General features: G+C 42.9%; 1 protein-coding gene across 1 annotated transcript; it reads left to right on the top strand.

Moving 5' to 3' along the window:
• The first annotated feature begins 271 nt into the window (after window positions 1–271).
• On the top strand, window positions 272–13,878 carry aspdh (aspartate dehydrogenase domain containing). Its single transcript, XM_060902664.1, has 7 exons — window positions 272–326; window positions 7,505–7,649; window positions 7,771–7,855; window positions 7,944–8,093; window positions 12,996–13,219; window positions 13,487–13,626; window positions 13,713–13,878. The coding sequence occupies exons 1-7, from the start codon at window positions 272–274 to the stop codon at window positions 13,748–13,750; spliced, it is 837 nt and encodes a 278-aa protein (XP_060758647.1). The 3' UTR covers window positions 13,751–13,878.
• The last annotated feature ends 639 nt before the right edge of the window (window positions 13,879–14,517 follow it).

The raw sequence follows: 14,517 nt of genomic DNA, 5'->3' as shown, positions 1-14,517 counted from the left end.
TTGCGTATTTTTTTGTGAATGTGTCCATATAATATAAAGAACATTACACAGTGGTGCATTTGCTACGCTCACTCGTGAATATATTCACCACTCGTAGATAAACTTCATGTCTTCTGATTTCATTGTATTCCTACAATGTACAGTACAGAGTTCTGTACACAGTGCAACAAAGACATGAGCAGTGTCCAAAACTACGCCGTGAGCCACAATAGACATCACATACACCAGAAATGTTTGCATCATGTCATTATTCTTTTGTTTCTGTACAGACATGACTGACGGATCATCACCAGTAAGAGTCGGAATTGTGGGATATGGACATTTAGGTGAGTCTTTCGTAAACATGCTACAATTGAACCTGTAGCAAATACACACACTTCTAAATGTGATTCCTTTATCATTGTAGAAACACCTGGGACAATATACAGGATATGAGCCGTAGAGCTCTTTAGTCATGCCTTATTTAGCATTTGTAAAATAAAAATGACATTTGAAGGATTGCTTGGCTCCACGGTTCGCAAGGTGTAAAGTAGTGCAGGGCAGGTGCACTGAAAAACAAAAGCTAGAATTGTTTATACACACACACACACACACACATATATATACACATTATATATATATATATATATATATATATATATATATACAGCTCCCTCCACAATTATTGGCACCCCTCATTAAGATATGTTCTTAGGCTTCTAATAAATTCATTTTTTTTTAATAATATAGGACAACAATGCAAAAAAAGAGAAAAATCCAACCTTTAATTCAAGTGCATTTATTCAGTGGGAAAAAAATCCCACATTAAGAAATAATTCTTTTACATGAAATCATGTGGGCAGCACGGTGGTGTAGTGGTTAGCACTGGCGCCTCACAGCAAGAAGGTCCGGGTTCGAGCCCCGTGGCCGGCGAGGGCCCTTCTGTGTGGAGTTTGCATGTTCTCCCCGTGTCTGCGTGGGTTTCCTCCGGGTGCTCCGGTTTCCCCAACAGTCCAAAGACATGCAGGTTAGGTTAACTGGTGACTCTAAATTGACCGTAGGTGTGAATGTGAGTGTGAATGGTTGTCTGTGTCTATGTGTCGGCCCTGTGATGACCTGGCGACTTGTCCAGGGTGTACCCCACCTTTCGCCCGTAGTCAGCTGGGATAGGCTCCAGCTTGCCTGCGACCCTGTAAAACAGGATAAAGCGGCTAGAGATAATGAGATGAGATGATATCATGTGTGCCACAATTATTGGCACCCCTGATGTTAATACTTTGTACAACTCCCTTTTGCCAACAAGACAGCACTTGATATTCTCCTACAACATCACAAGATGGGAGAATACAGAGAGAGGGATCTTCGACCATTCTTCTTTGCACAATCTCTCTAAATCATCCAGAGTCCTGGTTCCTCTCCTATGCACTCTCCTCTTCAGCTCACCCCACAGGTTTTCAATTGGGTTGAGGTGTGGGGACTGAGATGGCCATGGGAGGAGCTTGATTTTGTGTCTGGTGAACCATTTTTGTGTAGATTTGGCCACATGTTTAGGGTCATTATCTTGCTGAAAGACCCAGTAATGACCCGTCTTCAGCTTTCGGGCAGAGGCCACCAGATTTTGATTTAAAATGTCCTGGTATTTCAAAGAGTTCATGATGCCATGCACCCTAACAAGGTTCCTGAGGCCTTTGGAAGAGAAACAGGCCCACAGCATCACCGATCCTCCCCCATACTTCACAGTGGGCATGAGGTGTTTTTCCACATATTCATCTTTTGTGATGTATTAGAGTGTTTGTTGCCAAAAAGCTCTATCTTGGTCTCATCTGACCAAAGCACACAGTCCCAGTTGAAGTCCCAGTACCGCTTAGCGAACTCCAGACGTTTACGTTTATGCTTGTAAGTGAGAAAAGCCTTTATCCGTGCATGCCTCCCAAACAGCTTGTTGGCATGTAGATAGCACCTGATGGTTGTTATGGAGACTTTGTGACCCCAAGATGCTACTCTTTGATGCAATTCTCTAACAGTGAGCTTTGGAGAACTTTTTACTTCTCTTACCATCCTCCTCACTGTGCGTGGTGGCAAGATAAACTTGCATCCTTGTCCAGGCTTGTTTGCCACTGTTCCAGTTGTTTTAAACTTCTTGATGATTCCTCTGACTGTAGATATGGGCAGGTGTAGGTGAGCGACTTATGAGGGTCGACACACATCTGCCTTACTTGAATGGTGTGTTCTCTTGTCTTTCCCATGTTGAAGAGTGGATAAGAGAAATAGGCCTCTGTGTCACATCATATTTATACCCCAGGGAAACAGGATGTGATGAATTACTAATTAAAGGTTCCTAGATACTCTGATCAACTTTAGAAACTACAGTAGAAATGACAGAAGTGCTTCAATTACATTTATTTTCTAGGAATTGTTATTGGTGCCAATAATTGTGGAACAGGTGATTTTATGAAAAATAATTATTTCTTAGGTCAGGGATTTTTTTATCTTAATTCACTTGAGTTAAGGGTTAAATTTTTCTTCAATTTTCAGTGTGAGATTATGCTTCTGCAATAAAAATTGAATTTATTTTAAGGCTTTTAACACATCTTAACCAGGGGTGCCAATAATTGTGGAGGGCACTGTATATATATAAACCGAGCCTGCCAATGACGGTGTAGCTCACTCCGGCCCCATCTAGTCCAGAAGGAACAATCTAAAATGGGCCATCTTGCACAATAAATGTTGCAAGCTATATACAAGCTATATATAGAAGCTATATCCACCCTAGGAATACCGACCTATTTGCCAGAAAGAATCCAAAACAGCGAGGGATTGACCGAGAAGTGATTTTGGTTGAACTGCTCATTAAGGCTTAATTAGTCCATAACTTCATTAATAATTGTAATGAAGCAAATCTGGGTAGAAGTTATTTGCACCCTAGGTACCCCTACCTTTACGCCTTTATTGATTAATAAAGTGGGGGCTTGACTGAAAAAAAATATTGGGAACCATTGGTTCATAAAATAAGACACGAGTATTAACATGAGTATACACATTAGTTTAAAAAAATATTTAAACCTCCTGGATGCAATTATCTTCTCTGCTTATGAGCTGATGAGGATATTCAGATATCTTCTGAAGCCATATTTCGGGGTAAAACTTTGTCCTTCAGCTAACATTACTTTGCTCGCACACACACTATTTGTTGTACGAGTTCTGCCTCGGATCCCGTATTAGCAATCTAGCTTAAATTTCTGGTCCACTGTAAGTTCTCAGGCCCGTTTGTGTACTGCCGTAAGTAAATAAGCAAGTAAGAAAGAATTTACTCATGTTTAACTTCATTATTTTGAATTCCAATCCATCTGGCCCCTCTTTGACCTAACTAGCTAATACTGATCATCATTTTCACGACGCTTATGAATTCATTTGTTCTTGGAATATGATGACGTATCTGAAAACTTTGCTTTGACTGTAAATTACAATTACAAAATTTCCAAGGTGACATCATAAGTATTTTTGTATCTGATTCAAAACCCTCAGTCCAACAAATGCAATATTTCATTTCCAAGATGCTGTATTTTCAGTTATTAGCTTTATTTATTTGTACAGTTTAGGAGGTTTAGAAGTTTGGAAGCTCAAAAGTAAACATGTTAAAGAACCAAAGTACAGTCACCACAAATTACTACAATTCATTCATTCATTCATCTTCAGTAACTGCTCTAGGGTCATCGTGGCTCTGGAGCCTGTACACCCCAGACAGGATGCTGGTCCGTCTCAGGGCTCCATCCACACTCTTTCACTCAGACATAAAGGCAATTTAAACGTCAGTACTCCACCTATCAGCATTTTGGGAGTTGGGAAGAAACCTGAGAACCTGAAGGAAACCCAAACAGACACATGGAGCAAAAAAAAAAAGCCACGAAAAAAGTCCCAAGAACCAAAGATAGGGTCAAATATACAGTATACACCCATTAGCTATAAAATTAAAAACACTGACAGGTAAAATGAATGACATTGATTATGTTGTTACAATGGCACCTATCAAGGGGTGGGATCTATTAAGCAGCAAGAGAACAGTCAGTTCTTGAAGTCGATGTGTTGGAAGCAGGAAAAATGGGCAAGTGTAAGGATCTGAGTGACTTTAACAAGGGCCAAATGGTGATGGCTAGATGACTGTGTCTGAGCATCTCCAAAATGGTACGTCTTATGGGGGGGTTCCCAGTATGCAGTGGTTAGTACCGAACCAGCGACAGGGTCATGGGTGTCAAAGGCTCATCGATTCACATGGGGCACGAAGACAAGCCCATATGGTCCAATCCCAGAGAAGAGCTACTGTAGCACAAACTGCTGAAAAAGTCAATGCTGACACGTTTCCATTTTACCCAGCATTAACTTTTTCAGCAGTTTGTGCTACAGTAGCTCGTCTATGGGATTGGACCATATGGGCTAGCCTTCGTACCCCATGCGAATCAATGAGCCTTTGACACCCATGACCCCGTCGCCAGTTCACTGGTTGTCCTTCCTTGGAGCACTTTTGTTCGGTACTAACCACTGCATACTGGGAACACCCTACAAGATGTGCCATTTTGGAGATGCTCAGACCCAGTCATCCAGCCATCACAATTTGGCCCTTGTTGAAGTCACTCACTTACACTTGCCCATTTTTCCTGCTTCCAACACATCAGCTTCAAGAACTGATTGTTCTCTTGCTGCTTAATATATCCCACCCCTTAACAGGTACCATCGTAATGAGATAATCAAATTAATTATCTTTACCTGTCAGTGTTTTTAATTTTATGGCTGATCAGTGTATTTTAACCTGGATTTTAAAACTGTTTCTTACATACCACAGTTTCAGAGCAATGTTAGAAGGACTCCATCCATTATCTGTAGCCACTTATCCTGTCCTACAGGGTCGCAGGCAAGCTGAAGCCTATCCCAGCTGACTATGGGCGAGAGGCAGGGTACACCCTGGACAAGTCGCCAGGTCATCACAGGGCTGAGACATAGACACAAACAACCATTCACACCTACGGTCAATTTAGAGCCACCAGTTAACCTAACCTCCATGCCTTTGGACTGTGGGGGAAACCGGAGCACTCGGAGGAAACCCACGCAGACACCATGCAAACTCCACACAGAAAGGCCCTTGTCGGCCACTGGGCTCGAACCCAGGACCTTCTTGCTGTGAGGCGACAGTGCTAACCACTTCACCACCGTGCTGCCCACATTAGAAGGACTCATTACATCATTGTGGGTGGTAAAAGAGAGCAACTGGACTTGCTTGAAGATTCTTGAAGACTTTTCACCATTTATCCGAAAGGCTTCTTCAGTTCTGTCTGACTAATAGAGAGTATCAGGAATTTATCCTCTCATGGATGAAAAACAATCCTAAGGTGTCGTTGAGTTATCCTGTTGGTGTGGGTCACTGGGGGCTGGATGTGAACGGCTTATGGAGTCATTGGGGTGATCAATGGATTGTTGGTTCTCTCTGTTCTCCTGTGAGTCACTGAAAACAGCTGGGTTTTGGTGTGCATTCAGTCGATGTGCTTAGAAATATCAATGCAGTTGATATCAACATCAATTTCACTTGGGAGGACGTCAGTGGGAATAATCTAGCCTTCTTGGATTGTGATGTACACATTAGACAAGACAGAAGCTTTAGCATCGAGGTCTACCGGAAACCCACACACACAGACCAGTACCTACTTTTCGACTCACACCACCCACTGGAACACAAATTGGGGGTCATTAGGACCTTGCAACACAGGGCTCAGAACATTCCTACAACAGTAGAGGGAAAAGAGAAGGAGCAGAATCACATCAAGAAAGCACTTCAGAACTGCAGGTATCCCAACTGGGCTTTCTTCAAGAGCAGAAAAAGGAACATAATGGACAAGGAGGATAACAGGAACAAATGCAAGAACATTGTCATTCCCTACATTTCTGGTCTATCTGAGAAACTCAGGAGGATCTTCTACAAACACAACATTCTGGTACATTTCAGACCCAGTAACACCCTGAAGCAGAAACTGGTCCACCCTAAGGACAGAATAGCCAGACACAAACAGGACAACGTAGTGTATGCAATTCAATGCAGTGAGGAATGCATGGACTCGTATACTGGGGAAACAAAACAACTGCTTCACAGGCGCATGGCTCAACACAGGAGAGCCAGTTCCTCAGGCCAGGACTCTGCTGTCTAGCTTCATCTTGACAACAAAGGACACTCATTTCAGGATTGCAATGTACGCATTTTGGCCAGAGTGGATCGTTGGTATGAGCGAGGAGTTAAAGAAGCCATTTTTGTCAACCTGGAACGGCCATCACTAAACAGAGGTGGTGGTCTAAGGTGGGCTTTACATTAGACCGTATCAGCGGATCATCAGATTAACGTTTTTAAAACGATTAACATGCACACAGCAACACCAATACACGATTCGCCTGCACACAGCAACGCCAATACACGGATACGCTCGGCTCTGCAGGCATCCTGCGCTCCAAATCACTCCGCCCTGGACAGCGAGTGCCCTCTGGAGGGTGCGCACTCCGGCCCTGCGCAGCTCACAGAGTGCGCGAGTGAAGTGCACGAGCAGTAATTCGGGACTGAGCCGCTGTGTGTGTGCTCTCAGTGCATATCGGGTATGCGCGTCACTTACCACTTGCAAGTGGAAGGATGGCAAGCCTAAAGACAATCATAACTACACAATGGGCAGTATTTGCATCAGTATTTGCAGTATTTTCATACTTTTATACTCTTTAATGAAAGGTGATGCAAGGCGGAAGTCCGCGCCGTTTTTCAGCAGTCGCGTCACATGACCAACGCCAGCGAATCAGGAAGGTGGATGTCACAGTGACGTTGTCCAATGAGACGCCAGCTAGAGCTCAGCACAGCGTATCCGCGTATCTCAATATTTACACAGCACCGGACCAGATATGATCTAGATTGAATACGTGGACGCTGGCGGATTCCCGTTTCCCGGTGTTTCCAGGCGGTTTAATGTAAACGGACAGTGCATCCGCGAAGAAAACGAGACAGATACGGTCTAATGTAAACTTGTTTACATACGTTTACATTAGACCGTATCTGTCTCGTTTTCTTCGCGGATGTAAACAAATGTAAGACATCATTTATCAGCCACCTACAATGCAGTCCTTGGCACACTTCCCAGACAACTGAATGCACACCAAAACCCGGCTGTTTTCAGTGACTCACAGGAGGACAGAGAGAACTAACAATCCATTGATCACCCCAACAACTCTCTAGGCCGTTCACACCCAGCCCCCAGTGACCCACACCAACAGGATGACTCAACGACACCTTAGGATTGCTTTTCATCCATGAGAGGATAAATCCCTGATACTCCCTATTAGTCAGACAGAACTGAAGAAGCCTTTCGGATGAGAGGTGAAACGTCTTCAAGAATCTTCAAGCAAGTCCAGTTGCTCTCTTTTACCACCCACAGTTTACTACGGCCTGGATGACTGAGAATCTTCACAGTCATTACATCATTATTCCTCCCCGCTGTGTGTTGTACAGGTCAATTCCTGGTGGATCGCATACAGAAGGAAGGTCTCGAAGTTGGACTGAGTTTGGCTTTTGTTTGGAATAGGAATGCAAACAAACTTAATGGATCAGTCCCTAATGATCTCATACTGACCGAGCTCTCGGAGTTTACACACAAGTATGCATGCACACACATTCCTCGATTCATGAATGAATACATTCTGTTGTGCTTTTCGAGTCTTCTGATTCTGAGAATAGGACAATATTTCTCATTTGGATCTGACACTTGTGTTTTCCAGAAATGCTGATGTGATAGTGGAGGTGTGCCATCCACAGATCGTGAAAGATTTTGGAGGGCGATTCTTATCACACGCACACTTCCTGGTAATGGTGTCATGTTGCTTTATTCTTGGTATGATAACTAAATTAGAGAGATGTACAGTTAATCAGAATTTTTTTTTTTAATCTGCAGGTGGGCAGTCCCTCAGCTCTCTCGGATTCTCAGCTAAATGAGGAACTCCGACTCACAGCCAAGCAGCATGGACACACACTCTATGTGCCAAGTGGTGCATTATGGGGCGGGCAGGATATACAGAGACTGAACGACAGTGGATTATTAAAAGTAAGGAGACTTTTACTTCATATAAATGTTACTACATAAGTACATATTCACCTCAGTCCTTGGACTTTTCTACATTTTGACCCAGAACTCTTTTGTATTGAATATCAATCTGTGACTCAGAATATAATTCAGGACACTGAATGATTAATTCACTGCAAACTGCAATTTCATAGAGGTGTTTAAATACAGAACTGAAAACTTTAGTTTTACAGCAGCACCTACCTAAGGCATTAAAGGTCCCATGACATACTTTTTTCATTTATTTGATATCATTTGCTGAGATGCTTTTGGAAACTTTGCAGGTTATTTTTTTATTGAAAAAACACATTGGTTCATTTTTTCATGCCGTTATAGCATGGTATAATAACCTTTCAGGATAAAACAAGCTGATTTTTGGGGTGTACCTTTAAATTTTGGGTGTGTGCTTTCAAATTTAAATATGTAAATACAGTGGTGCTTGAAAGTTTGTGAACCCTTAAGAATTTTCTATATTTCTGCATAAATATGACCTAAAACATCATCAGATTTTCACACAAGTCCTAAAAGTAGATAAAGAGAACCCAGTTAAACAAATGAGACAAAAATATTATACTTGGTTATTTATTTATTGAGGAAAATTATCCAATATTACATATCTGTGAGTGGCAAAAGTATGTGAACCTTTGCTTTCAGTATCTGGTGTGACCCCCTTGTGCAGCAATAACTGCAATTAAACGTTTCCGGTAACTGTTGATCAGTCCTGCACACCGGCTTGGTGGAATTTTGGCCCATTCCTCCGTACAGAACAGCTTCAACTCTGGGATGTTGCTGGGTTTCCTCACATGAACTGCTCGCTTCAGGTCCTTCCACAACATTTCCATTGGATTAAGGTCAGGACGTTGACTTGGCCATTCCAAAACATTAACTTTATTCTTCTTTAACCATTCTTTGGTAGAATGACTTGTGTGCTTAGGGTCGTTGTCTTGCTGCATGACCCACCTTCTCTTGAGATTCAGTTCATGGACAGATGTCCTGACATTTTCCTTTAGAATTCGCTGGTATAATTCAGAATTCATTGTTCCATCAATGATGGCAAGCCGTCCTGGCCCAGATGCAGCAAAACAGGCCCAAATCATGATACTACCACCACCATGTTTCACAGATGGGATAAGGTTCTTATGCTGGAACGCAGTGTTTTCCTTTCTCCAAACATAAAGCTTCTCATTTAAACCAAAAAGTTCTATTTTGGTCTCATCTATCCACAAAACATTTTTCCAAAAGCCTTCTGGCTTGTCCACGTGATCTTTAGCAAACTGCAGAAGAGCAGCAATGTTCTTTGTAGAGAGCAGTGGCTTTCTCCTTGCAACCCTGCCATGCACACCATTGCTGTTTAGTGTTCTCCTGATGGTGAACTCATGAACATTAACATTAGCCAATGTGAGAGAGGCCTTCAGTTGCTTAGAAATTACCCTGGGATCCTTTGTGACCTCGCCGACTATTACACGCCTTGCTCTTGGAGTGATCTTTGTTGGTTGACCACTCCTGGTGAGGGTAATAATGGTCTTGAATTTCCTCCGTTTGTACACAATCTGTCTGACTGTGGATTGGTGGAGTCCAAACTCTTTAGAGATGGTTTTGGAACCTTTTCCAGCCTGATGAGCATCAACAACGCTTTTTCTGAGGTCCTCAGAAAGCTCCTTTGTTCGTGCCATGATACACTTCCACAAACATGTGTTGTGAAGATCAGACTTTGATAGATCCCTGTTCTTTAAATAAAACAGGGTGCCCACTCACACCTGATTGTCATCCCACTGATTGAAAACACCTGACTCTAATTTCACCTTCAAATTAACTGCTAATCCTAGCGGTTCACATACTTTTGCCACTCACAGATATGTAATATTGGATAATTTTCCTGAATAAATAAATGACCGAGTATAATATTTTTGTCTCATTTGTTTAACTGGGTTCTCTTGATCTACTTTTAGGACTTGTGTGAAAATCTGATGTTTTAGGTCATATTTATGCAGAAATATAGAAAATTCTAAAGGGTTCACAAACTTTCAAGCACCACTGTAGCTTCAGTCTGACTGGTTAATGGAATCCATGGGTGTGGATGACAGAATTGGATGTTAGCCAATCAGAGTGAAGCTTTCTCTCTCATTCACTGGCTGAGCTCCAAATTGCACCATGCTTAATATACTAATGCACTACAAAACGTATGAAATAATGGCTTTTATTATATGGCATGAGTTACTTCTGGTAAAATCGTGCACTCTGATTGATTCCTTGGCAGGCAGTATTTTCCCGTAATACCCGTGGGCGATTATGGACTTTCTTTCCAAGGTGCCGGCTTTCAATGTTGCAAAAAACAAACAACAAGAACAAAAAAGCTTAATTTGAAAACAAAATCAAAAATGGCCAAAACAGAAGACAAAAAAAAGAGTCACAGAGTTGTTCAAGAAATGAGCAATGAAGAGTATTCAGAAACCACTAACCACTAACAGAAATTCAGTTTTGAAACCGCTAGCCGTTTATTCTGCATGCATGACTCAACTACTTTACAAATATGTGATTGAAAACAGCCTGGGCAGCACGGTGGTGTAGTGGTTAGCACTGTCGCCTCACAGCAAGAAGGTCTGGGTTCGAGGCCAGTGAGGACCTTTCTGTGCGGAGTTTGCATGTTCTCCCCGTGTCCGCGTGGGTTTCCTCCGGGTGCTCCGGTTTCCCCCACAGTCCAAAGACATGCAGGTTAGGTTAACTGGTGACTCTAAATTGACCGTAGGTGTGAATGTGAGTGTGAATGGTTGTCTGTGTCTATGTGTCAGCCCTGTGATGACCTGGCGACTTGTCCAGGGTGTACCCCGCCTTTCGCCCGTAGTCAGCTGGGATAGGCTCCAGCTTGCCTGCGACCCTGTAGAACAGGATAAAGCGGCTAGAGATAATGAGATGAGATGAAAACAGCCTCACACCTCATTATAATGACCGTCTATTTTAATCTTAGAAATAACAAAAAAAAGCCTTATAATAAACTCCTTATTAACCTCACTTGCTTTGTCTTTACAGGAAAATATCAGACCAAGGTCCCTGAAAAGACCATGGACTCAGTTAATATGCTCTATTTAGTGCACTCGTACAAATATAGTTATTTGGAATACAGACACTAAAGTCTTAAAGGCTAAAAGATGCATTGGTTTAAAAAAAAAAAGCAGCTGAACTCCAAAGTCCTTCCCACACCATGTGGTGGTGGCGCCAATCTCCGTTTCCATAGCCCTCAGCCTCTCACCTATAGCATACGTGTAGCTAGGGTTACAGTGGGGGGGGCTAGTCCTCTGGTAACCACAAGAATTTGATTCCCCATTCACATCTGTATTACAGCGTGCCTTGCCGGACAGCAGTATTTTTATGATGGTCTTTGGTATGACCCAACTGTGAGTAGAACTTGCAATCTCCCAATCAAGAGGCAGACACGCTAACCCCTAGGCCAACCTGCGGTCAGAGCTGCACTCCATCAAAACTTAATTCAGGTGGTCAAAACAGAGGAGTTCAACTATCTGGGGTGAACTGTACAAAGTAATGGAAAGTGCAGAAGAGAAGTGAAGAAGAAAGTGCAAGCAGGTTGGAATGGATGGAGGAGAGGGTCAGGAGAGATTTGGGACAGAAGGTTGCCAGCAAGAGTGAAAGGGACGGAAAGTGTCCAAGACCATAGTAAGAGCAGCGATGTTGTACGGTTTGGAGACAGTGCCGCTGACAAAAAGACAGGAGGATGAACTGGAGGTAGCAGAGCTGAAGATGTTGAGATTCTCATCAGGAGTGACAAAGTTGGACAGGATGAGAAATGAGTACATTAGAGGGACAGGACATGTTGGATGGCTTGGGGACAAAGTAAGAGAGGCAAGATTGAGACAGTTTGGACATGTACAGTGGAGAGATCCAGGGTATATTGGGAAAAGAATGCTGGAGATGGAGTTGCCAGGTAGAAGGAAAAGAGGAGCAAAGATGAGATTCTGAGGACATGAGGACTGTTAGTGTGACAGAAAAAGATACAGAGGACAGGAGGAGACGGAGGGACATTATCTGCTGTGGCGACCTCTAACAGGAACAGCAGAAAGAAGAAGAAGAATTTATGGGTCCAGTAATTTTTTTTGAGAATTGACTCCATTTTGATGGAGTGTTTATTCAGCCACTAAAGGTATAAAAAGCTGTACTTCATCATAATGTAATAATTATCAAAGCTATTGGGGCGGCATGGTGGTGTAGTGGTTGGCGCTGTCGCCTCACAGCAAGAAGGTCTGGGTTCGAGCCCCGGGGCCGGCGAGGGCCTTTCTGTGCAGAGTTTGCATGTTCTCCCCGTGTCCGCGTGGGTTTCCTCCGGGTGCTCCGGTTTCCCCCACAGTCCAAAGACATGCAGGTTAGGTTAACTGGTGACTCTAAATTGACCGTAGGTGTGAATGTGAGTGTGAATGGTTGTCTGTGTCTATGTGTCAGCCCTGTGATGACCTGGCGACTTGTCCAGGGTGTACCCCGCCTCTCGCCCGTAGTCAGCTGGGATAGGCTCCAGCTTGCCTGCGACCCTGTAGAACAGGATAAAGCGGCTAGAGATAATGAGATGAGATCGAAGCTATTGGTCTGGAGATACTCCAATGGGATGTGGTCTAATCCTCATGAGCTTCCCTTGAGAGGTAGAAAGAGGAGCCAGATCTGATCATCTTGTTGAAGCAGATGTTTTCAGAAATAGGAAGCCCGAAAGAAATTGACAGGGTTGTTTTATTTCAGAGAGTTTGTGAGATGTTAGGTTCCAGATATATAGCCAAAAGCACTGAAGTGCGTTTTTGATGGTAGGTCTTCTTTAAATTTGCCCCCTTGGTGAAATTTGCTCAGTTTGCCTGTTCATGTCAGTGTTTGTTTGACTCCCCTATACAGGCCCTATCCATTCGCATGTCGAAACACCCCTCCTGTTTCCGGCTGGCTGGAAACCTGCTGTCTGATTGGTCAGAAGGAGAAGGGAGGCGTGTGATTTTTCAAGGCTCGGTAGCTGAACTCTGCCCCGTCGCCCCCAACAACGTGAACACCATGGCGGCCGCTGCCATCGCCGCATCAAAACTGGGCTTCTGTGGAGTCACTGGAGAGATCGTGTCAGATACAGCGTGAGTCATTCAGCAATGTACAGATAAAAATAATAATAAATTAAAAAGTTTAACAGATGTCCACTAAACCCCTTATTCATTCATGGAATAAACACCCAGAATGCTGTCTGAAGTTTACTTCTATGCATGTGCCTTGGAACTACAAGTAAAATTATCGAACAAATAATGGTCATATATTTTACCCAGAACCTTTTCTGTAAATCTCTCCCTCAAATCTGTGTTGTGTTCTTGTCTCTCTCCCGCCTCTTCCTGCGTGCCACGCCTCAGTCTGGCTGATTATCACCTTGTGGAGGTGGAGGTGAGCGGGTTGGATGGCTTCTCCGTGAAAACAGTGAGGCGTAACCCAGCCAAGCTGGGAGCGGTTACAGGCAGCGCCACCTACAGTTCTTTCTGGAGCAGCTTACTGAGTATGAATATGAACACAACACTCTACTGGTGTTATGAAGCCTGTGTGCATGTGAGAGAGTTTAAGATCAAATGTATTGTCTTTCAGTTTGCAAAGGTCATGGAGGAAGAGTCTATCTGTGCTGAAAAGGAAGAGGACTGCTGCAGAATAGCACACACTTACACTTTAACCTCAGTAACCAAAAGGAAATCTTTTGACTTTTTAAATAAAAGCTGTGGTTATTTTGTTGGGGAACAGCCCGGTGTTGCTACAAATCAATACCATTTTCTCATCATCATGGGAACATTTGGGCTATAGCTGCACAATTCTTCAGCAAAGGCACCAAAAATTAAGATCGCATTAACTGGTCAGCTGAGTGATATTGCTAAAGTATGGAATCCAAGGCAAAATGTACCAAAAGCCATATTTAAAATAAATAAAAATTATTATTACAACCCCGATTCCAAAAAAGTTGGGACAAAGAACAAATTGTAAATAAAAACGGAATGGAATGATGTGGAAGTTTCAAAATTCCATATTTTATTCAGACTAGAACATAGATGACATATCAGATGTTTAAACTGAGAAAATGTATCATTTAAAAGAGAAAAACTAGGTGATTTTAAATTTCATGACAACACCACATCTCAAAAAAGTTGGGACAAGGCCATGTTTACCACTGTGAGACATCCCCTTTTCTCTTTACAACAGTCTGTAAACATCTGGGGACTGAGGAGACAAGTTGCTCAAGTTTAGGGATAGGAATGTTAACCCATTCTTGTCTAATGTAGGATTCTAGTTGCTCAACTGTCTTAGGTCTTTTTTGTTGTGTCTTTCGTTTTATGATGCGCCAAATGTTTTCTATGGGTGAAAGATCTGGACTGCAGGCTGGCCAGTTCAGTACCCGGACCCT

Source organism: Neoarius graeffei, chromosome 20, assembly GCF_027579695.1.
Source record: "Neoarius graeffei isolate fNeoGra1 chromosome 20, fNeoGra1.pri, whole genome shotgun sequence".
Classification (NCBI taxonomy): domain Eukaryota; kingdom Metazoa; phylum Chordata; class Actinopteri; order Siluriformes; family Ariidae; genus Neoarius; species Neoarius graeffei.
The sequence above is the reverse complement of the archived record's forward strand: the minus strand, read 5'-3'. Positions and strand labels throughout refer to the sequence as shown.